Source organism: Oncorhynchus gorbuscha, linkage group LG16 (assembly GCF_021184085.1).
Source record: "Oncorhynchus gorbuscha isolate QuinsamMale2020 ecotype Even-year linkage group LG16, OgorEven_v1.0, whole genome shotgun sequence".
Taxonomy (NCBI): domain Eukaryota; kingdom Metazoa; phylum Chordata; class Actinopteri; order Salmoniformes; family Salmonidae; genus Oncorhynchus; species Oncorhynchus gorbuscha.
In genome coordinates, this window is record NC_060188.1 from 47970411 (window position 1) to 47993176 (window position 22766).

At 46.8% G+C, this 22766-nt stretch overlaps 1 protein-coding gene across 1 annotated transcript in view; it reads left to right on the forward strand.

Moving 5' to 3' along the window:
- LOC123999494 (alpha-tectorin-like) overlaps nucleotides 1–22766 on the forward strand; it is a 76780-nt gene that overhangs the window by 50492 nt on the left and 3522 nt on the right. The window contains 12 exon segments of the mRNA XM_046305348.1: nucleotides 6617–7187; nucleotides 7455–8125; nucleotides 8982–9663; nucleotides 10615–10814; nucleotides 12437–12817; nucleotides 13116–13277; nucleotides 13417–13541; nucleotides 13845–14125; nucleotides 18700–18810; nucleotides 19119–19321; nucleotides 21777–21940; nucleotides 22267–22515. Coding sequence (XP_046161304.1) covers nucleotides 6617–7187; nucleotides 7455–8125; nucleotides 8982–9663; nucleotides 10615–10814; nucleotides 12437–12817; nucleotides 13116–13277; nucleotides 13417–13541; nucleotides 13845–14125; nucleotides 18700–18810; nucleotides 19119–19321; nucleotides 21777–21940; nucleotides 22267–22515 — 3800 coding nt within the window.

Below are 22766 nucleotides of genomic sequence, written 5' to 3' on the forward strand. Positions count from 1 at the left end.
TTTCTGTGTTTGTTCATTGTCATTCCAAATATACCGTATGGGGACCAGGCTATTTTGGTGCTACCTCAGTCCGATTGAGAGGAAATGCATGAGTCTCCAGACAAAAAAACATACAAAAGTATGTGTAAAGATTATCTGAGCATTGATATTGGGCTACATTGTGGGTAGGTTTTCCAGACCCAGGCACAGGAGGTTGGTGGCACCTTATTGGGGAGGACGGGCTCATGGTAATGGATGTAGTAGAATAAGTGGAATAGTATCAAACACATGGTTTCTGTTTTATTGTATGCCATTCCATTCGCTCCGTTACAGCCATTATCATGAGCAGTCCCCCCTCCGCAGCCTCCACTGGACCCAAGGCAACTTTAATTCTGGACTAAGAATCACTTTCAGTGGAGAAACTTCATTTAGCATTATATTTCTACACCAGGAGTAGGCTAAATATGAGTCTGGGAAACTGGCCCTGAAAGTCTGTCATCATGAGATGAATACCTTTCTCAAAGTAATTTAGCTGGAATATGTAGTTCAATTGAATACAGGCTTAACTGAATGACAACAGAGATAATATAGTAAGGAATTTAGTTTGGTGTAGGCTTTGTCTCCAAGGAATGCTCCCCCAGAGCAAGATGCTGATGACAGGTTGCCACGGGAAAGGAGTTCCAATGACGGGTCTTAAGGTTATTATGCTGGTGGTTGTGGGGACATAGGTCATTGGACGACTGTGTCATGTTTGTCATTTATTATCATGTCTTGTCCCTGTGCTCCCCATTCTATTCGTTTCCCTCTGCTGGTCTTATTTGGTTCTTTCCCTCTTTCTATCCCTCTCTCTCCCCCTCCCTCTCTCACTCTCTCGCTCTCTCTTCTCTCTATCGTTCCGTTCCTGCTCCCAGCTGTTCCTATTCCCCTAATCATCATTTAGTCTTCCCACACCTGTTCCCGATCCTTTCCCCCTGATTAGAGTCCCTATTTATTCCTTTGTGTTCCGTTCCTGTCCCGTCGGTTCCTTGTTTAGTATTCACCATGCTGTGATTGCGTTTCGCCCTGTCCTGTCGTGTTTTTGCTGTGATTGTGTATCGCCCTGTCCTGTCGTGTTTTTTTGCCTTCATCAGATGCTGCGTGTGAGCAGGTGTCTCTGTCAACTACGGCCTGCGCTTACCCTAAGCGACCTGCAGTCTGTGGCCGCTTCTCCTGTTATTCCCCTCTACAGACTAGAGGATTTCTGTTATTCCCTGTTTGGACTTGAATAAACTCTGTTTCTGTTAAGTCGCTTTTGGGTCCTCTTTCACCTGCATGACAGAAGGAACCGACCAAGGAATGGACCCAGCGACTTCAGACGCTCGTTACACTGCCGTCGAGATCCAAGGAGCCATGCTCGGCAGACACGAGCAGGAATTGTCTGCTGCTCGCCATGCCGTGGAGAACCTGGCCGCTCAGGTTTCCGACCTCTCTGGACAGTTCCAGAGTCTACGTCTCGTGCCACCTGTTACTTCCTGGCCTGCCTAGCCTCCTGAACCTAGGGTTAATAACCCACCTTGCTACTCCGGGCAGCCCACTGAGTGTCGCTCCTTTCTCACGCAGTGTGAGATTGTGTTCTCTCTCCAACCCAACACATACTCTAGAGAGAGAGCTCGGGTTGCTTACGTCATTTCACTCCTTACTGGCCGGGCTCGAGAATGGGGCACAGCTATCTGGGAGGCAAGGGCTGATTGCTCTAACAAGTTCCAGAACTTTAAAGAGGAGATGATTCGGGTTTTTGACCGTTCAGTTTTTGGTGGGAGGCTTCTAGGGCCCTGGCTTCCTTATGCCAAGGTGAACGGTCCATAACGGATTATTCTATTGAGTTTCGCACTCTTGCTGCCTCTAGTGAGTGGAACGAGCCGGCGCTGCTCGCTCGTTTTCTGGAGGGACTCCACGCAGTGGTTAAGGATGAGATTCTCTCCCGGGAGGTTCCTTCAGATGTGGACTCTTTGATTGCTCTCGCCATCCGCATAGAACGACGGGTAGATCTTCGTCACCGGGCTCGTGGAAGCGAGCTCGCATCAACGGTGTTTCCCTGCTCCGCATCGCAACCATCTCCCTCCTCTGGCTTTGAGACTGAGCCCATGCAGCTGGGAGGGATTCGCATCTCGACTAAGGAGAGGGAACGGAGGATCACCAACCGCCTGTGCCTCTATTGCGGAGTTGCTGGACATTTTGTTAATTCATGTCCAGTAAAAGCCAGAGCTCATCTGTAAGCGGAGGGCTACAGGTGAGCGCAACTACTCAAGTCTCTCCATCAAAATCCTGTACTACTTTGTCGGTCCATCTACGCTGGACCGGTTCGGGTGCTACATGTAGTGCCTTGATAGACTCTGGGGCTGAGGGTTGTTTCATGGACGAAGCATGGGTTCGGAAACATGACATTCCTTTCAGAGAGAAGCCTACGCCCATGTTCGCCTTAGATGGTAGTCATCTTCCCAGTATCAGATTTGAGACACTACCTTTAACCCTCACAGTATCTGGTAACCACAGTGAGACTATTTCTTTTTGATTTTCCGTTCACCGTTTACACCTGTTGTTTTGGGTCATCCCTGGCTAGTATGTCATAATCCTTCTATTAATTGGTCTAGTAATTCTATCCTATCCTGGAACGTTTCTTGTCATGTGAAGTGTTTAATGTCTGCCATCCCTCCCGTTTCTTCTGTCCCTACTTCTCAGGAGGAACCTGGCGATTTGACAGGAGTGCCGGAGGAATATCATGATCTGCGCACGGTCTTCAGTCGGTCCCGAGCCAACTCCCTTCCTCCTCACCGGTCGTATGATTGTAGTATTGATCTCCTTCCGGGGACCACTCCTCCTCGAGGTAGACTATACTCTCTGTCGGCTCCCGAACGTAAGGCTCTCGAGGATTATTTGTCTGTGTCTCTTGACGCCGGTACCATAGTGCCTTCTTCTTCTCCGGCCGGGCGGGGTTCTTTTGTTAAGAAGAAGGACGGTACTCTGCGCCCCTGCGTGGATTATCGAGGGCTGAATGACATAACGGTTAAGAATCGTTATCCGCTTCCCCTTATGTCATCAGCCTTCGAGATTCTGCAGGGAGCCAGGTGCTTTACTAAGTTGGACCTTCGTAACGCTTACCATCTCGTGCGCATCAGAGAGGGGGACGAGTGGAAAACGGCGTTTAACACTCCGTTAGGGCATTTTGAGTACCGGGTTCTGCCGTTCGGTCTCGCCAATGCGCCAGCTGTTTTTCAGGCATTAGTTAATGATGTTCTGAGAGACATGCTGAACATTTTTGTTTTTGTCTATCTTGACGATATCCTGATTTTTTCTCCGTCACTCGAGATTCATGTTCAGCACGTTCGACGTGTTCTACAGCGCCTTTTAGAGAATTGTCTCTACGTAAAGGCTGAGAAGTGCTCTTTTCATGTCTCCTCCGTTACTTTTCTCGGTTCCGTTATTTCCGCTGAAGGCATTCAGATGGATTCCGCTAAGGTCCAAGCTGTCAGTGATTGGCCCGTTCCAAGGTCACGTGTCGAGTTGCAGCGCTTTTTTAGGTTTCGCTAATTTCTATCGGCGTTTCATTCGTAATTTCGGTCAAGTTGCTGCCCCTCTCACAGCTCTTACTTCTGTCAAGACGTGTTTTAAGTGGTCCGGTTCCGCCCAGGGAGCTTTTGATCTTCTAAAAAGAACGTTTTACGTCCGCTCCTATCCTCGTTACTCCTGACGTCACTAGACAATTCATTGTCGAGGTTGACGCTTCAGAGGTAGGCGTGGGAGCCATTCTATCCCAGCGCTTCCAGTCTGACGATAAGGTTCATCCTTGCGCTTATTTTCTCATCGCCTGTCGCCATCTGAGCGCAACTATGATGTGGGTAACCGTGAACTGCTCGCCATCCGCTTAGCCCTAGGCGAATGGCGACAGTGGTTGGAGGGCGACCGTTCCTTTTGTCGTTTGGACAGACCATAAGAACCTTGAGTACATCCGTTCTGCCAAACGACTTAATGCCCGTCAAGCTCGTTGGGCGTTGTTTTTCGCTCGTTTCGAGTTTGTGATTTCTTACCGTCCGGGTAGCAAGAACACCAAGCCTGATGCCTTATCCCGTCTGTTTAGTTCTTCTGTGGCTTCTACTGATCCCGAGGGGATTCTTCCTTATGGGCGTGTTGTCGGGTTAACAGTCTGGGGAATTGAAAGACAGGTTAAGCAAGCACTCACGCACACTGCGTCGCCGCGCGCTTGTCCTAGTAACCTCCTTTTCGTTCCTGTTTCCACTCGTCTGGCTGTTCTTCAGTGGGCTCACTCTGCCAAGTTAGCTGGTCATCCCGGTGTTCGAGGCACTCTTGCGTCTATTCGCCAGCGCTTTTGGTGGCCGACTCAGGAGCGTGACACGCGCCGTTTCGTGGCTGCTTGTTCGGACTGCGCGCAGACTAAGTCGGGTAACTCTCCTCCTGCCGGTCGTCTCAGACCGCTCCCCATTCCTTCTCGACCATGGTCTCACATTGCCTTAGACTTCATTACCGGTCTGCCTTTGTCTGCGGGGAAGACTGTGATTCTGACGGTTGTCGATAGGTTCTCTAAGGCGGCACATTTCATTCCCCTCGCTAAACTTCCTTCCGCTAAGGAGACGGCACAAATCATTATTGAGAATGTATTCAGAATTCATGGCCTCCCGTTAGACGCCGTTTCAGACAGAGGCCCGCAATTCACGTCACAGTTTTGGAGGGAGTTCTGTCGTTTGATTGGTGCGTCCGTCAGTCTCTCTTCCGGGTTTCATCCCCAGTCTAACGGTCAAGCAGAGAGGGCCAATCAGACGATTGGTCGCATACTACGCAGCCTTTCTTTCAGAAACCCTCGTCTTGGGCAGAACAGCTCCCCTGGGCAGAATACGCTCACAATTCGCTTCCTTCGTCTGCTACCGGGTTATCTCCGTTTCAGAGTAGTCTGGGTTACCAGCCTCCTCTGTTCTCATCCCAGCTTGCCGAGTCCAGCGTTCCCTCCGCTCAAGCGTTTGTCCAACGTTGTGAGCGCACCTGGAGGAGGGTGAGGTCTGCACTTTGCCGTTACAGGGCACAGACGGTGAGAGCCGCCAATAAACGCAGGATTAAGAGTCCAAGGTATTGTTGCGGCCAGAGAGTGTGGCTTTCCACTCGCAACCTTCCTCTTATGACAGCTTCTCGTAAGTTGACTCCGCGGTTCATTGGTCCGTTCCGTGTCTCCCAGGTCGTCAATCCTGTCGCTGTGCGACTGCTTCTTCCGCGACATCTTCGTCGCGTCCATCCTGTCTTCCATGTCTCCTGTGTTAAGCCCTTTCTTCGCACCCCGTTCGTCTTCCCCCCCCTCCCGTCCTTGTCGAGAGCGCACCTATTTACAAGGTACATAAGATCATGGACATGCGTTCTCGGGGACGGGGTCACCAATACTTAGTGGATTGGGAGGGTTACGGTCCTGAGGAGAGGAGTTGGGTTCCGTCTCGGGGCGTGCTGGACCGTTCACTCATCGATGATTTCCTCCGTTGCCGCCAGGATTCCTCCTCGAGTGCGCCAGGAGCGCTCGGTGAGTGGGGGTACTGTCATGTTTGTCATTTATTATCATGTCTTGTCCCTGTGCTCCCCATTCTATTCGTTTCCCTCTGCTGGTCTTATTTGGTTCTTTCCCTCTTTCTATCCCTCTCTCTCCCCCTCCCTCTCTCACTCTCTCGCTCTCTCTTCTCTCTATCGTTCCGTTCCTGCTCCCAGCTGTTCCTATTCCCTAATCATCATTTAGTCTTCCCACACCTGTTCCCGATCCTTTCCCCTGATTAGAGTCCCTATTTATTCCTTTGTGTTCCGTTCCTGTCCCGTCGGTTCCTTGTTTAGTATTCACCATGCTGTGATTGCGTTTCGCCCTGTCCTGTCGTGTTTTGCTGTGATTGTGTATCGCCCTGTCCTGTCGTGTTTTTGCCTTCATCAGATGCTGCGTGTGAGCAGGTGTCTCTGTCAACTACGGCCTGCGCTTACCCTAAGCGACCTGCAGTCTGTGGCCGCTTCTCCTGTTATTCCCCTCTACAGACTAGAGGATTTCTGTTATTCCCTGTTTGGACTTGAATAAACTCTGTTTCTGTTAAGTCGCTTTTGGGTCCTCTTTCACCTGCATGACAGACTGTTGCTGCAAAACAAGGTTTGAGTTGACATATAAATACTCCCCTAGATTCATGCCCATTGGTTGAAAGAAAGATAGTGATTATTGCACGAGTGAGTAGGTTAATCAGCAACAGTGGTGGAATTGCCTTAGTGTCCCGTGCTCATAGGCTGAAGTTAATAGGTGAATGATATTCCACACGCTTGCTAATAGAAAAGGAGGAAGAGACGTGACGCTATGCTAACGAGCTAACGTTAAGACACTATACTATAAATACTTGCCATGCTGACAAGGTATCATTATAACCCCTGTCATATAAATACCTGCTATGCTGATGAGTGAGATAGGAAGCGATGTGAATTATGAGTTTACTAGATGAATGAAAAGATCCATTCGGACCAGCCTTACTGATTGAAAATGGGTAACTACGTAACAGATATATCACTGCACTACTGTACATTACAGTGACTGAATGTTGCTGCTACTATGACATAATGTTGTGATGTGTCTAAATCCCAGCTGAACGGTGAGCTGGTACTCCTGCCTTATGTCCACCCACTGGAGACCCTAATGATCTATCGCGCACCTGGCAACGCTACCGTGGTGGAGTCCAGCGGATTGGTCCTAGTCCGCTACACCCGTCAGGGCCTCCTCAACATCTCTCTCTCTACCCTCTTTTACAACGCCACCTGCGGCCTGTGCGGTCTCTTCAACGGAAACGCCAGCGACGATCTCCGTCTGCCTAACGGCCGGCTGGCCGAATCCCTCGAACTCTTCACTGAGGGCTGGCGAGCCATCGCTGACGACCTGACGTGCAATGGCAATTGCGACGACCTGTACCGCATGTGCACGGACCTGCGGCTCTACCAGAGCCCGTGGATGTGTGGCAACATCAACGACCCGGGGAACAGCTCCTTCCTGGCGTGCCACGGTGCCGTCAACCCCTCGCCGTTCTTCCGGAACTGCCTGTACAACATGTGCATGCGGGAGGGAAACCGCTCGGTGCTCTGCTCTTCGCTGCAGGCGTATGCCTCGGCCTGTCAGGATGCCCAGGTGGGCCTTGCTGCCTGGAGGAGTGCTACCAATTGCCGTGAGTTAATCCCTCGCCACCACCTTAGAGTGATGTTGAGTGATGGACTGATTGTGTATTTTTCCTTTATTAACCAAACCTTGGCTCTGCTAATTCTGAATAGCCCTTTCTCTTGTTTCTGTTTCTATCTCTGTCCCGACCTCTCTCTATGTCCCTCTCCTTTTTTCTCACTCTTTTACTTTCTGTTACGATCCCTCTATCTCTCTCTATTTGTCTTTTACCCCACTCTCATCTCTCTCCGCCCACCCCTCTCTCTCCTTCCCGCAGCCTTGCCCTGTCCGGAGAACAGTTACTACGATGAGTGCACCAGCGCTTGCCCGCTGACCTGCGCCGGCCTGGACGAGCTCGCCGAGCTGTGCCCATTGCCCTGTCAGGAGGGCTGCCAGTGCAGGGAGGGCTTTGCACTCCAGAACGGCCAGTGTGTGGCACGCAGCGACTGCGGCTGCATCAGCTCTGGGGGCCGGCAGCTGGCCACCAACCAGATCTTCTGGAATGACTGGGAGTGCCAGGAGCGCTGCTACTGCAATGGCTCGGACAACCGTGTCTACTGCACGCTGACACCGTGCCAGGAGGGTGAGTACTGCCAGGAGGGCCTTGAGGGCCTATACTTCTGCCAGCCGCACACCAAAGCGTTGTGCATTGCCGCTGGTTACAGCCACTTCCTGCCATTCGGAGGTGTGCCCTTCGAGCTGCAGAGTAGCTGTACCTTGATCCTGGCTACAACGAGGTGCAACAGCGGAGTGGCGGGAGAGGAGGATATGGACCAGAGCACCGCCACCCGACCCAAGACGAGCACCAGCGCCGACCTCCCTCGCTTCAAGCTGTCAGCCCGGAACGAGGAGAGGGACACTGGGCAAGCCATCTGGGTGAGGGGGTTCATCTTGGAAGTCTACGGCTATGATATTGAGGTGTCTCGGAGCTATAAACACACCATCACGGTGAGTGTATTATACACTTTTCACACTACCTTTCCGTCCTGAATTAAACTGTATTGGCTCAGATATTTTCATTTCCCATTGTCCTTTTTTAGCACGATTCCAGAAACAATGGTGGATGCGTAACTAGGCCAGCTCAGTAAAATTTGGTTTGACTTGGCTCGGTTCCACTCAGTAGGGTGAAAAGCCTGGGGCACAGTCAGTCTTGTTAGACTTTATTAGGAAGAAAAACATGTGGTAAGTGACAGGCCAAGAAATCTTACCAATGCTGTTCAGAGAATCCAACTGAAAAAAAGACAGGAGAAATGTGTTCTTACAATGTCTTGACACTTTTCATTTCAATGCATATTCATCCTTCCAGTGTGACTGATGTGTTGTGAATCTCACACAGACATGTGAGGGAGAGTTATTTGTTAATCAAGCCGATAGAATGGCGGAGTGAAGAGTGAATTCCCTTTGATTGGCTCAGGGCGGATCTTATTTCCATTGGCATCTTTTATCAGACTGGATTGGGCTCAGGGTAACGGCTGACCTGAGCGACATTTGGAAAAGGTTCACAAACCAACCCAAAGATCTGAGGAGAACCACAATACACACACTCAATCCTATACACTCACACTTGCTAGTTATAACACACACAACACTCCCGCACGCGCACACACACACACACACACACACACACACACACACACACACACACACACACACACACACACACACACACACACACACACACACACACACACACACACACACACACACACACACACACACACACACACACACACACACACACACACACACACACACACACACACACACACACAGTCATGACTCACTCTCCCATGCTCTCTCCCAGGTGAATAAGGAACGTCTGTACCTGCCTTTGAAGCTGGGGCCGGGGAAGGTCCACATCTTCACTTTCGGCATGCAGCTGGTGTTGGAGACGGACTTTGGCCTGAAGGTTGCCTTCGACTGGAACACCCTGCTCCTGGTCACGCTGCCTCGACGCCTCTACAACACCACTTGCGGCCTGTGCCAGGGCATGCCACTTTCCTCTCCCGTACTCACCACCAGCAACGGTGGCATGGCCTGGGCTGAGCAAGACACATTCTGCCAGGTGGGCTGCGGCGACTCGTGCCCACGTTGTGGGTTGGTCGAGAGAGGCTTTGGTGCCACCGATGCCCCTTTACTCGTCGTGGACCCCTACATGGAAGGTGTGGCCCAAGATGGTGAGGGAGGAGGAATCAATGTTGATGGCGGGGGTTACACGGGAATCCGATTCCACCTGGGCGATGGGCTGCACTTGTTTGTGGAGCCCGAGGCATTGCGTCTGTGCGGGTTGATCGTGGACCGCGGCGGTGTGTTTGCGCGCTGCCACAGCAAGGTGGCACCGGCGTTCTTCTACCAGAACTGCCTGCAGGACACATGCCTGGACCGGGGTGCCTCGGGGACCATTTGCAACTGGCTGCAGATCTACACCAGCACATGCCAGACCCAGGGGTTGCGTGTGTTAGGCTGGAGGATTAACACACCCTGTGGTGAGCACAATAATAATTGAGGCATGAATCAAGTAGATTGAGTTGAGTTGAATTATTTCCAGCCCAGGTGGAGGCTTATCTTACATGGGACTACTCCTCAGTAGTAATAGCCTATTAGATATTATTAGGTTCTGACAAACAGAGTGAAAAACTAACGGACAACTGGTCAAAGTTCAAACCAAGTTTATTCACCCACTGGGTCAAACAGCTGCAAAGACAAAGCATGTTTACACAAGCACATATATTTATACCTTCCACCTATGCTGAGTCTCCTCATTTAACATCTGGGACAACCAATACATCTCTGTTTGCTAGACAGGACTTTAGTGGTGCCTGTTCTTTCTCACTTCATCTGACCTGGACTCATCTGACCTCAGCCAAAATTCCTCCCTCCTCCCCAACTCACGCCTGTCCTACCTTATCAGTTGACTGAAACCAGAACCATTGCCCTCCTCCTCTCCATAGGATACATGAGACTTTACAATAGCATGTTCTTACAAAATGTCAACTTTCTGCACTCCCCTTTCTCACTCAATAGATGTCCATACCCTCAGGAGTTTAGAAGTTAGTGCCCAACAATAACAACGGATACTTTCACCAAGGTTACATAGAGTTCTCAGTCATATGAGTAAAGGAGAGATGAATCTCAAAGCAGCAGCTTTATGTTACCGTCCTACACAATGACATACAGTACGCTGTCAAATGAATAACCAACTGATATTTTAACGTTTGTTCTTATGTATTCTGCATCTATCCTCCACTTTGCACCCAAACTGAAATCTGTCCAGAGAACCAATGCCAGGTAAATGAATCATGTAATCGTCATGTCTGTGTCTCAATCAAAGGCATCATATTCCCTAGCGCACTACATAAGGAGAAGGGTGCCATTTTGGACACAACTCACATTTCCTTTACCCATATAAAGACATATTTATTTTTCTCCTTCCCCAGTGCTGATGTGCCCAGCCAACAGCCACTACTCTAGCTGCATGTCAGTGTGCCAACCGCAGTGCGCCCCAGCCCGCGGCCAGAGGGAATGCACCCAGGACTGTGTGGAGGGCTGCCAGTGTGACCAGGGATACGTCCTCAATGGCAAGGGTTGCGTCCGGCCCCAGAACTGTGGCTGCTACAACGACGGCAAGTACTATGAGGTGAGTCAGTCACACAGACAGTGGTCTCTCTCCACAGACATTCGTATACACGTGGCAAGCTAGTTAGCTTAAGAGTTCAATTATGTCTTGTGAGTAGTACACAGAAAGTACACAGAAAGTACTTAAAGAAGCACTTTTCTGTTGAAAAACAAAACCCTGCGTATAAATACAGTAAAGTTCACACACTTAATGGTAAAAATAATATGTTTTGAGGTAAATAATGTTTTTTAGACACAAGTGTAAACTTCATGGAGTAGGCCATTCAAGGAGTTGGTCTGATGGTGCAAATGGCTTTGAAACATTCTCAGCACATTTAAGGAACTTGACAGAAAAACTTTCATTACATTAACAGAACGTTTCCTAAAAGTTCAAACATGGTCACATTTTGACATTGGGAATAGTTTGACTTTGGAAATGTTCTCAAAATCTTCCAAGGACCTCCCGGGTGGCGCAGTGGTCTAGCGCTGTGCCACTAGAGACTCTGGGTTCACGCCCAGGCTCTGTTGCAGCCGGCCGCGACCGGGAGGTCCGTGGGGCGACCCACAATTGGCTTAGCGTCGTCCGGGTTAGGGAGGGTTTGGCCGGTAGGGATATCCTTGTCTCATCGTGCACTAGCGACTCCTGTGGCGGGCCGGGTGCAGTGCACGCTAACCAGGTCGCCAGGTGCACTGGCTTCCGGGTTGGATACGCACTGTGTTTAGAAGCAGTGCGGCTTGGTTGAGTTGTGTTTCGGAGGACACATGGCTTTCGACCTTCGTCTCTCCCTAGCCCGTACGGGAGTTGTAGCGATGAGACAAGATAGTAACTACTAACAATTGGATACCACGAAATTGGGGAGAAAAGGGGGTAAAATAAAAAATAATTATAAATTCTTCCAAGAACGTTAACAAAACGTTATTCTGTGGGAATTTCAGTACTTCAGCATAAAGTTTCCTACAGGTTTCCACATGGTTCTATTTAAAGTCATGTTCTCAAATTGTTCCGAGAATGTAAACTTTCCATAAAAACCACAAGAACTTTAGTAACATTCAGAAAACGTTGTAAGATCGTTATTAAAACATATAAATTCCGTTCTCAGCATAAACAAATCTTGTTAAGTGTTCAGGGGTCCACTAATTGGTCACACCTGATCTCAATGAGAGCTGTATCCTTTGAAATGGGGTCTGTTTTAATAGACTAAAATTAGCAGCTTTGTATTCGTAAAAAAACAAGGCATGCTAGCTCCATCCTGGTGGCACAGTGGGCAAATTCAATGGATAGAGAATTTAAGATTATAGGGTTGAATCTCACTGAATACATGTGTTTGCATAATTAATGTGAAAGGAAATTAATTTCCATGTCTCTTATCTCTGCTTGGAGTAAAAAACGTTTACCCAAAATAAGCTAGCGGTGTTGTTAAGTCTTTTTGAAACATTCAGTGTAGGTTTTAAGGAGGTTATTCAAAAACCTCCAAATAACCTATAATTTCCATCAGAGTGTTAATAAAAACCTCCCAGGAAACATATTCGCAGCAAGTACGGGTGCTGAGGGTGCTATAGCACCCCCTGAAGAATCTGTAGAATTGTGAAATGTGTTCATTAAGTTTGTTTCCTTTCCCCTTCCGCTTGCTATCCCTCCTCCAGCCCAAACAGCTGTTCTGGAACAGTGATTGCACCAAGCGCTGCCAGTGCATCGGCCGTAATCTCATCCAGTGTGACCCGCGCCGCTGCAAGGCCGAGGAGGAGTGCGCCCTGCGCCATGACGTGCGCGGCTGCTTCACCCAGCGCTCGCAGCATTGCGTGGCGTCCGGTGGCGGTGTCTTCAGGACATTTGACGGGGCTTCCCTCCGCCTGCCTGCCTCCTGCTCCTTCGTGCTGTCCACCAACTGCCACAAGCTACCTGACCTCTCCTTTCAGCTCATCGCAAACTTCGACAAGTGGAGCACACCCAACCTCACCACCATCTCCCATGCATACCTCTATATTAACGAGGAGAATATCCTGATCTCTGGGAGCACCGTGAAGGTGATGGGGAGGGCTTGAGGGTAGATTTAAAGGGTGGTTAGATGGTTGGATGGATGAGGGCCGCAAGAAGATGATTTGGGGTGGGGGTGATGTCAACAGGTGCATTTTATTTTTGCATCGCTATCATCTGTTTATTTTGGAGAGAATACATGTAAAATGTGGGTGTTTTTTATTAGTTTGAGGTTGGATAGTGAGTCATGTGTATAGTTACATCTATCATACAATTATTTGTGTGTGTGTACTTAAAAAGTCTAACCACGAGTGCATGAATCTCACAGCCTGTCCTCCCCCCAAACAGGTGAACGGCACTCCTGTGTCGGTGCCTTTTGTCACGGGCCTGATGACGCGCATCTCCACATCGGAGGGCTTCCTGGTCATCGACACGCCCCAGGACATCCAGGTGCGCTACAACCGCTTCAACACGCTCAGCATCACTATGGGCCAGCGGTTGCAAAACAAGGTTTGTTGTTGTTTTCCCTTATGGTTGGAGAACATTATGTAAGCATTATGAAGAACATTACCTGGTTATTGTAAAGCATCTTTGCGTTTTAGAAAATAACTAGGAGAGCTATAAAATAGCATTTATTATTATTTGTGAGGTGTGCGGCCTTTGCGGCAACTTCAATGGAGACCCTACTGACGACTACATCACCTCTCCTGGGAAGCCGGCCAACAGCGCCCTGGAGCTGGCCCAGAGCTGGAAGACCAATGGCATGCAGAACAGGTGAGAGGGAGAGGGGCCATGGGGAAGGGGGGGGGGGCATGGGAGAGATGGACAGTTAGTGGTTAAATTGACAGTTCTGTTAAAAAATATATATTAAAAAAACACCCTATGGTGTTGTTGCTTCCTCCAAGCCATTAAAAAATGTGTTTGCTGGTTATTTAGCAACGTCCAGAATGTCCTAGGATTTATGGAGAATGTAGTGGTGCTAGTTGAAACATATTTTATCATTGGTGCATTCAAAAGCATGGATGGATCTGCCCAACTCTACCTCTACTCCCATCTCTTCACCCTCCCTCACTCCAGCTGTGATGAGACCCAGTACATGGCGCTGGCCCAGTCGTGTGAGAACACAGCTGTACTGGGCCTCCAGGGCGAGGAGGGGTGCCAGAAGCTCACCCAGATGAAGGGCTTCTTCCAGCCCTGCCACGGCCTGCTGGACCCCAGGCCCTTCTACCAGTCCTGCTACCTGGACGGTTGCTACAACCACCACAAGGCCCAGGTGTGCGGCTCGCTGGCTGCCTACGCCGAGGCCTGCCGCTCCCTAGGCACGCTCACCACCAAGTGGATTGCCCAGGAGAATTGTTGTAAGGGGAGAGAATGGGTTTCTGGAAAGGGGTTACAAGGGGAGGTACAAGGGTGAATATTGATAAAACATGTTAAAGAATATATATATATATGCTACAGTAGGCTCTCACGGGGATGGCCGATGCGCTCGTCGTGGCAATAGCCCATCTCAAGATGAGCTACTTTGAAAAAACTGTTCAGCTATTAGCAAAAAAATGGGTGTTGAGAAAAATAAAATCTATTGGTTGTACAGAGATGAGTATTTCCAGCAGTAGGCATTTGCTTTCCAAACGGTACGTTTTTCCCGCGATTGTATTTTGAAATCTGCAAAAGAGGCATACCGACAGCCTCAACCAACCATAGTCAGTCAAAGCTCCCATTCAAGTCAGGAGGACTGGCATCCATAGATGACAGTTCCCATTCAAATCAGGAGAACTGGCATCCATTGCTAGTGTACCCATGAGTTTAACAGTCAAATTGCCAAGGTAAGAGGTTATAAAACCCTTCTATGGATTAAATGTTTATGGCCACAACGCAAGAAGCTGTATATTTAGTGCACATGCTGCCCAAACGGCTGCCTTCCTAATTGTAGACATATTGGTAACTACCGAAATAAAGGAAACACTTGAGTAAACAAGGGATAAAAAGTATGTTATGGTGTTGGGTGCATTTTCCTGGCAAGGTTTAAGACCACTTGTAGAATCTATGCCAAGGCTCATTGAAGCTGTTCTTGCAGCCTTTTAAGACACTTTATGTTGGTGTTCCCTCTATTTTGGCAGATACCTGTATGTGCCTGTGCAGTTATATTTTGATAAACTATTGATCCTCTGTGGCAAAATGATGCTCTCTGGTGTATTTTAAACATTGAGAGTGGGCTCCTGTGGTTGGATAACTCACACAATTGACCAGTCACATTTATTTATTATGAAGTTTACACAGTGGACACACCTACTCATTCAAGGGTTTTTCTTTATATGTAAAATGTTCTACATTGTACAATAATAGTGAAGACATCAAAACTATGAAATAACACATATGTAATCATGTAGTAACCAATTATAACCCATTAATAAAGGTTTCCAAAAATGGCTGTAAAATCAGAAAAATTACAGAAATGCATTAAAAACAATTCAATTGACCACACAAACACTGCCGGTCAAAAGTTTTAGAACACCTACTCACTCAAGGGTTTTTCTTTATTTTTTCTATTTTCTACATTGTAGAATAATAGTGAAGACATCAAAACTATGAAATAGCACATATAGCATTATATTTTAGATTATTCAAAGTAGCCACCATTTGCCTTGATGACAGCTTTGCACACTCTTGGCATTCTCTCAAACAGCTTCATGATATGCTGAGCACTTGTTGGCTGCTTTTTCTTCACTCTGCGGTCCAACTCATCCCAAACCATCTTAATTTGGTTGAGGTCAGGTGTTTATGGAAGCCAGGTCATCTGATGCAGCACTCCATCTCTCTCGTTCTTGGTCAAATAGCCCTTACACAGCCTTGAGGTGTGTTGGGTCATTGTCCTGTTGAGAAACAAATGATAGTCCCACTAAGTTCAAACCAGATGGGATGGCGTATCACTGCAAAATGCTGTGGTAGCCATGCTGGTTAAGTGTGCCTTGAATTCTAAATACATCACAGACAGTGTCACCAGCAAAGCACCCCCACACCATCCGACCTCCTCCTCCATGCTTCACAGTGGGAGCCGCACATGCAAAGATCCTCCATTCACCTACTCCATGTCTTACAGAGACACATCGGTTGGAACCAAAAATCTCAAATTTGGACTCATCAGACCAAAGGTCAGATTTCCACCTATCTAATGTTCATTGCTCATGTTTCTTGGCCCAAGCAAGCCGCTTCTTCTTATTGGTGTCCTTTAGTTGTTTCTTTGCAGCAATTCGACCATGAAGGCCTGATTCACGCAGTCTCCTCTCAACAGTTGATGATGAGATGTGTCTGTTACTCGAACTCTATTTAGTTAATCTGAGATGCAGTTAACTATAATGAACTTAGAGTTAACTGCAGCAGAGGTAACTCTGGGTCTTCCTTTTCTGTGGCGGTCCTCATGAGAGCCAGTTTCATCAACAGCGCTTGATGGTTTGTGCAACTGCACTTGAAGAAACTTTCAAAGTTCTTCAAATGTTCCGCATTAACTGACCTTCATGTCTTAATGTAATGATGTACTGTCGTTTCTTTTTGCTTATTTGAGCTGTTCTTGCCATAATATGGTATTTTACAAAATAGGGCTATCTTCTGTATACCCCCCAACATTGTCACAACACAACTGATTGGCTCAAACGCATTAAGAAGGAAAGAAATTCCACAAATGTACTTTTAAGAAGGCACACATGTTAATTGAAATGCATTCCAGGTGACTGCCTCATGAAGCTGGTTGAGAGAATGCCAAGAGTGTGTAAAGCTGTCATCAAGGCAAAGGGTGGCTACTTTGAAGAATCTCAAATATAAAATATTTTTGGTTACTACAGGATTCCATGTGTTATTTCATAGTTTTGATATCTTCATTATTATTCTACAATGTAGAAAAAAGTTTTAAAAATAAAGAAAACCCTTGAATGGGTAGGCGTGGCCAAACTTTTGATTGTTACTATATATAAGTTTATAGAACGGGGGGTCTAATCCTGAATGCTGATTCGTTAAAAAGCGCATTCCAGACGGTGTCTATTCCACAAGATACCATCGGCTAAATCTATGACGTTAAAATGCCTATTTACTCTGTTCCATCTGTCTGCGCAATCCACTGTGTCATGAGCTCAGGCAGGGAAGTTATAAATTTGATGTCCACTGTAAAAAGCATCTAGTCATTATGTCACATTTCTTTTAGACTAGCATTTGGTTTTCAACAGCGAACATTTATATAAACCTTGCTGTCTGTCTCTCTGACATTTGCAACATTGTTTCAATATTCAAATGTGATCTTCAACTGTCCCATAGTAATGAACCTGAACCTTTCCAGCTTCAGTTTGAAGTTATTGTGTTGGGCAGAGGCGAACTCCTCTGATCAACAGTGTCCTAATGAGAGAGCACATTTCCTATGCCAGGCAAAATCGTTCCTCATTAGCTCATTGTTATGGATGTACAGTATCCAAATAAATGTCACTAGAAACAGCTTAAACAAATGCAACTACTGTTGTTATTCTGTCTGCACTGTTTGACGTGACTGTAAGTTTTAATAAAAATATGTCAATCATTATTTAAATATGTTGGTAACCGGTTGTATAAAAGTGATAATGCCCTCGAATCCTGTGTTTGGAGGATATATTGGCACGGTAACAACTGTGCCGAAAATATCCTCCAACCACCGGCTTCTCTGGGATTAACACTTAAGTATACACTACATATATAATATATACAGTATATATTTCCTTTATTATAATTATATATATTTTTTGTTTACTCTTGAACCTGGGCCAAGGGGCTTCAGCCCCGGTAAGCCCCTGTCTTAATCTGGCCCTGCAAATATGTAAGTTCAAAACGTTGTATGTTAAAAACACTTTGTGTGGGTGTCCCTGACCTTGCCAACAGACAAAGAGCTATGAATGGATCAGTGGTTCACCGATTTGGGCTTTGATTGGCTCGGAAAAGTAAAAGGAGGTGGTGTGTAAAGAAACATGTTTATTTTTTGTTTCTTTGGGACCATCAGGCGAAGTCCTAAACAGGTATTTAGGGACGTCCCTCTGAACAAGCTGGGAACTAGACAAAAACCTCCAGAGGACCTTGACAGAACGTACTGTTTTAAACTGTGTCATTTGAACACAGGAATGTTCTTTCAACGTTCCCACGAAACGTGTCTAGAACATTCATATCTTATATTCCGAGAACAACCATGTTCTATGTGTGTTTGGTTGTGACGTTGATGGAATATTCTCCTAATCCTCAGAAAACTAGACACATGAATGTTCTTACAACGTTCCAATGAAAAGTGTCCACAACATTAATATAGAATATTCTGAGAACATGGTAACCATGTTCTGGGCAAGTTCCATTTGACATTAAGGGAATGGTCTCTGGGAAACAGTTCTTGCGCATCACTGGAATACTCATATGAAAATATTAGGTAATGACCTAATGAGACCCTAAAGGGAACATTCTCCAAAGTTGTGGGAACATTTTTTTGTTAGCTGGGAGGTGTGTGCAATTAAAATATCAGGTAGGACAGAAAACCAGCAGTACTCTGGAACTTGTAGGGGACGATTTGAATACCCCTACTTTAAGGTAACATACAGAGTTCTGCAGGGGTAGGTCCGTTATTGTTCTTACTACACATGCTACCAGAGGGTGATGTAAAACACAAAACACGTTATGCAATGGTTATGGCTTTCATTGTTACGCAGATGATGCACAGTTAACTGAGGTGTAGCTGTGGCGTCAATGAATTACTTGGGTGTGGATTCAAAACTTTGAGCATGCGTTGGTGTCCGCGGGGGAAATTTCAGGGAAATTTGATTTATTTTTCTCTAAACTGAGCATCAGGCTATTCAACAATGACAGTCAGTTCAGTTGTGTTCTCATGGGTGAGTGTTAGTGGTGTGACAGCTAACATTGTTCCTGGATCTGTCTTTAGCAGAATGGATCTACGACCCTTGTGCAGGAGAGATCTGCACCAACAACACGTGTGAGCAGGAGAACGGGGGAGACCTGTGTGGCTGCCCTGAGCTGCCTAACAACGCTGGTGGTGAGTGCGAGGGGGCAGAGTGGGGGAGTCGAGAGAAGGGGGTGAGCGAGGGTGGGAGGGGGATTGATTGTTGGGCTAGACAAGAATAGAGACAAATGTAGAAATGTATTTTTTTTTTATCTCAGTTATTTATTTATCCTACTCTGTCTCATTTTGATCAAATCTCTTACAATAAATACCTGGGTTGTGTTCACTAGGCATGAAATGGGAGTAAACCGTTTGAACAAGACTTAAGCCCAAGTCTAGAAACTGAATACTGGGTAGCTACTGTATTCTTATGATTCTCAAACCCTGTGTTTTCCCGCCAGGCGAGGATGACATAATCCAGGCGGAGGTGACATGTAAACACGCCCAGATGGAGGTGTCCATCTCCAAGTGTAAGCTCTTCCAGCTGGGCTTCGAGCGTGAGGACGTGAGGATCAACGACCAGTACTGCCCCGGCATTGAGGGAGAGGACTTCATCTCCTTTCACATCAACAACACCAAGGGCCATTGCGGCTCCATTGTACAGGTAATTAACCACAGATTGAGGGTCAGTGGATACTTTTTCAATTCTAACCTTTATCATTAGGGGTAATAACATATCTGTCCCTGTATCAGTGGTCTCCTTACACATAAACAACACAAAGGAACAGTGTGGCTCTATCAGACAGGTAGCCACAGATCTACAGTCGGATTAGTCTACCTTTAATCAGAACTGTAATCATTAGCGGGATGAAAAAATATCTGATCCTGGATTAGAGTGCTACATCCACCTACAGGTGGCGAATACGTTTTAGGCTTGTGACTCAGGGCTAATAGAGCTCAATTTTCCTGGTGAGAATCTGTTATAATCTGTATAGCCAATAGGGTAGACCTGTCCTCCTACACTGCAAAAAGTGAAATCTAAGTTAGCCTAAATATCTTATATTGAGTGATAAATTGGTTTTTTTCAACAACAAAAAATCATGCAAAGCTAAATGAGCTAATGTCATTGACAGATAGGTTTGCTTATTTTAACCTAAAAAAGGCTTAATACAGGTAATGTATCTTATTTCACAATTCTTGACCTTAATACTGAAGATAAAGGTAAAATATTGTGAAAAACACATTGAAAAGAGATAAATTACTTGTATTAAGCCTTTAGTTTAAAATAGGCAAAATGATCTGCTAATGATATTAGATAACATACTTGGTAAAAAAAAAAATATATATATATTTTGTCACTCAATAGAAGATACTCTACTTGACCAACAATATGTGGACACCTGCTTGCTGAACATCTCATTCCAAAATCATTTATATGGAGTTGGTCCCCCCTTTGCTGTTATAACAGCCTCCACTCTTATGGGAAGGCTTTCCACTAGATGTTGGAACATTGCTGCGTGAACTTGCGTCCATTCAGCCATGAGCATTAGTGAGGTCGGTCACTTATGTTGGGCGATTAGGCATGGCTCGCAGCCGGCATTCCAATTCATCCCAAAGGTGTTCGATGGGGTTGAGGTCAGGGCTCTGTGCAGGCCAGTCAAGTTCTTCCACACCGATCTCGATGAACCATTTCTGTTTAGGCCTCGCTTTGTGCACGGGGGCATTGTCATGCTGAAACAGGAAAGCGCCTTCCACAAACTGTTGCCACAAAGTTGGAAGCACAGACTCATATAGAATGTCATTGTATGCTGTAGCATTAAGATTTACCTTCACTGGAACTAATGGGCCTAGCCCGAACCATGAAAAACAGCCCCAGACCATTATTCCTCCTCCGCCAAACTTTACACTTGGCACTATGCATTGGGGCAAGCAGCGTTCTCCTGGAATCCTCCAAACCCAGATTTGTCAGTCGGGACTGGCAGATGGTGAAGCGTGATTCATCACCCCAGAGTCCAATGGCGGTAAGATTTACACCACTCCAGACAACGCTTGTCATTGCTCATGGTAATCTTAGGCTTGTGTACTGCTGCTTGGCCATGGAAACCCATTTCATGAAGCTCTCGATGAACAGTTCTTGTGCTGACATTTCTTCCAGAGGTAGTTTGGAACGCGGTAGTGAGTGTTGCGATCGATGACAGGCCATTTTTACACGCTACTTGCTTCAGCACTCGGCGGTCCCATTCTGTGAGATTGTGTGGCCTACCACTTCGCGGCTAAGCCGTTGTTGCCCCGAAACGTTTCCACTTCACAATAACAGCACTTACAGTTGACCGGGGCAGCTCTAGCGGGGCAGTGTCACGAATATTACCGAAGGTGACTCCCCTTCTTGTTCGGGTGGCGTTCGGCGGTCGTCGTCGCCGGTCTACTAGCTATCACCGATCCGTTGTTCTGTGTTCCTTTGGTTTTGTCTGATTGGTATCACCTGTTTCTTGTTTGGTTGTTAGGGTGGGGTTATATAAGTTTATTCTGCCCGCTTCTGTTTCGTGCGGGCTTGTTCGTCTGTTCAGTGTTTGAGTGTATTTTGTTTGCATTTTGGGTTTCGCGCTGTCCGTTTATATTTCTGTTCATTTGTTTTCCTACTTTTGTTCATGTTATATTTCCTGGACATTAAAGCGTGTTTTTCCCACATCTTTTGCTCTCTGCGCCTGACTCCACACCTCTTCACTCATTTAGCCTAACAGGCAGAAATTTGACAAACTGACTTGTTGGAAAGATGGCATCCTATGACGGTGCCACGTTGAAAATCACTGAGCTCCTCAGTAAGGGCATTCTACGACAAATGTTTGTCTATGGAGACTGCATGGCTGTGTGCTCGATTTTATACACCTGTCAGCAACTGGTGTGGCTGAAATAACTGAATCCACTAATTTGAATGGGTGTCCACATACTTTTGTATAGTGTATACAGTGTATTTAGGCTTGCTTAGATTGAACTTTTTGCAGTGTATCCAAATTGCCAGTAGGGCTCTTCCCAGATCAATAGTCATACTATACCTACTGTAATGACGGTTATTGTCTGGAATTTCTATCTTCAAAATGTGAACATTTATTTTCTACCAGTCCAACGGCACACACATCATGTACAAAAACACGGTGTGGATCGAGAGTGTGAACAACACAGGCAACATCATCACCAGGGACAAGACAATCAACGTGGAGTTTACCTGCGCCTACGAGCTAGACATCAAGATATCCTTGGAGACCGTGCTCAAGCCCATGCTCAGGTTAGAGGACCTTATTTTTCTCAACACTAGGATTGCAAACTTTCCCAAAATTCCCAGGCTTTCCAGAAATCCCAATTGTAAGATTCCCAGAATCAGAAGGGAATTAGCAGGAAGTCTACAATACTTACTTATTTTGGTTTTATATCTATACATTTATGTGGACGATAGATATACAGTATGTGCCATGTCACATTGGACAAGGAGACAAGAGATTGCACACGACCAATGCTTTCCATTCCCTGACTTCCCTCTCCCTATCTCCTCCCCACCTTCTCTCTCTCTCTCTCCCAACTTCCCTCTCGCTTTCTCTCTCTCCCTCTCTCCAGTGTTATCAACCTCACCCTCCCCACCCAGGAAGGCAACTTCATCACTAAGATGGCGCTGTACAAGAACTCCTCGTACCGCCAGCCATACCGCGAGGGTGAGGTGGTGCTGAGCACACGGGACGTCATCTTCGTGGGGGTGTTTGTGGAGGGGGCCGACAAGGACCAGCTCATCCTCATCGTAAATATGTGCTGGGCCACGCCGTCCCGCTATAGCAACGACCACCTCCGCTACGTCCTCATAGAGAGAGGGTAGGCTCAACACCTACGGCCAAAACAGCACCCTATACATTATTAGGCTCGGAAAATTCTCGCAACTTTCCCAATGTAATGGGTGCGTGCTGGTGGCAAGGAGGTCAGGCGCAGGAAAGTGAACTTGGTATAAACGGAGCAGTTTAATAAATGCTAAAAAAACTCAGAAAACCAATATATACAAAAAATAATATAAAAGGGTACAAAACCCGTCGCACACCAGAACATGACTTGCACAAAACATACAAAAA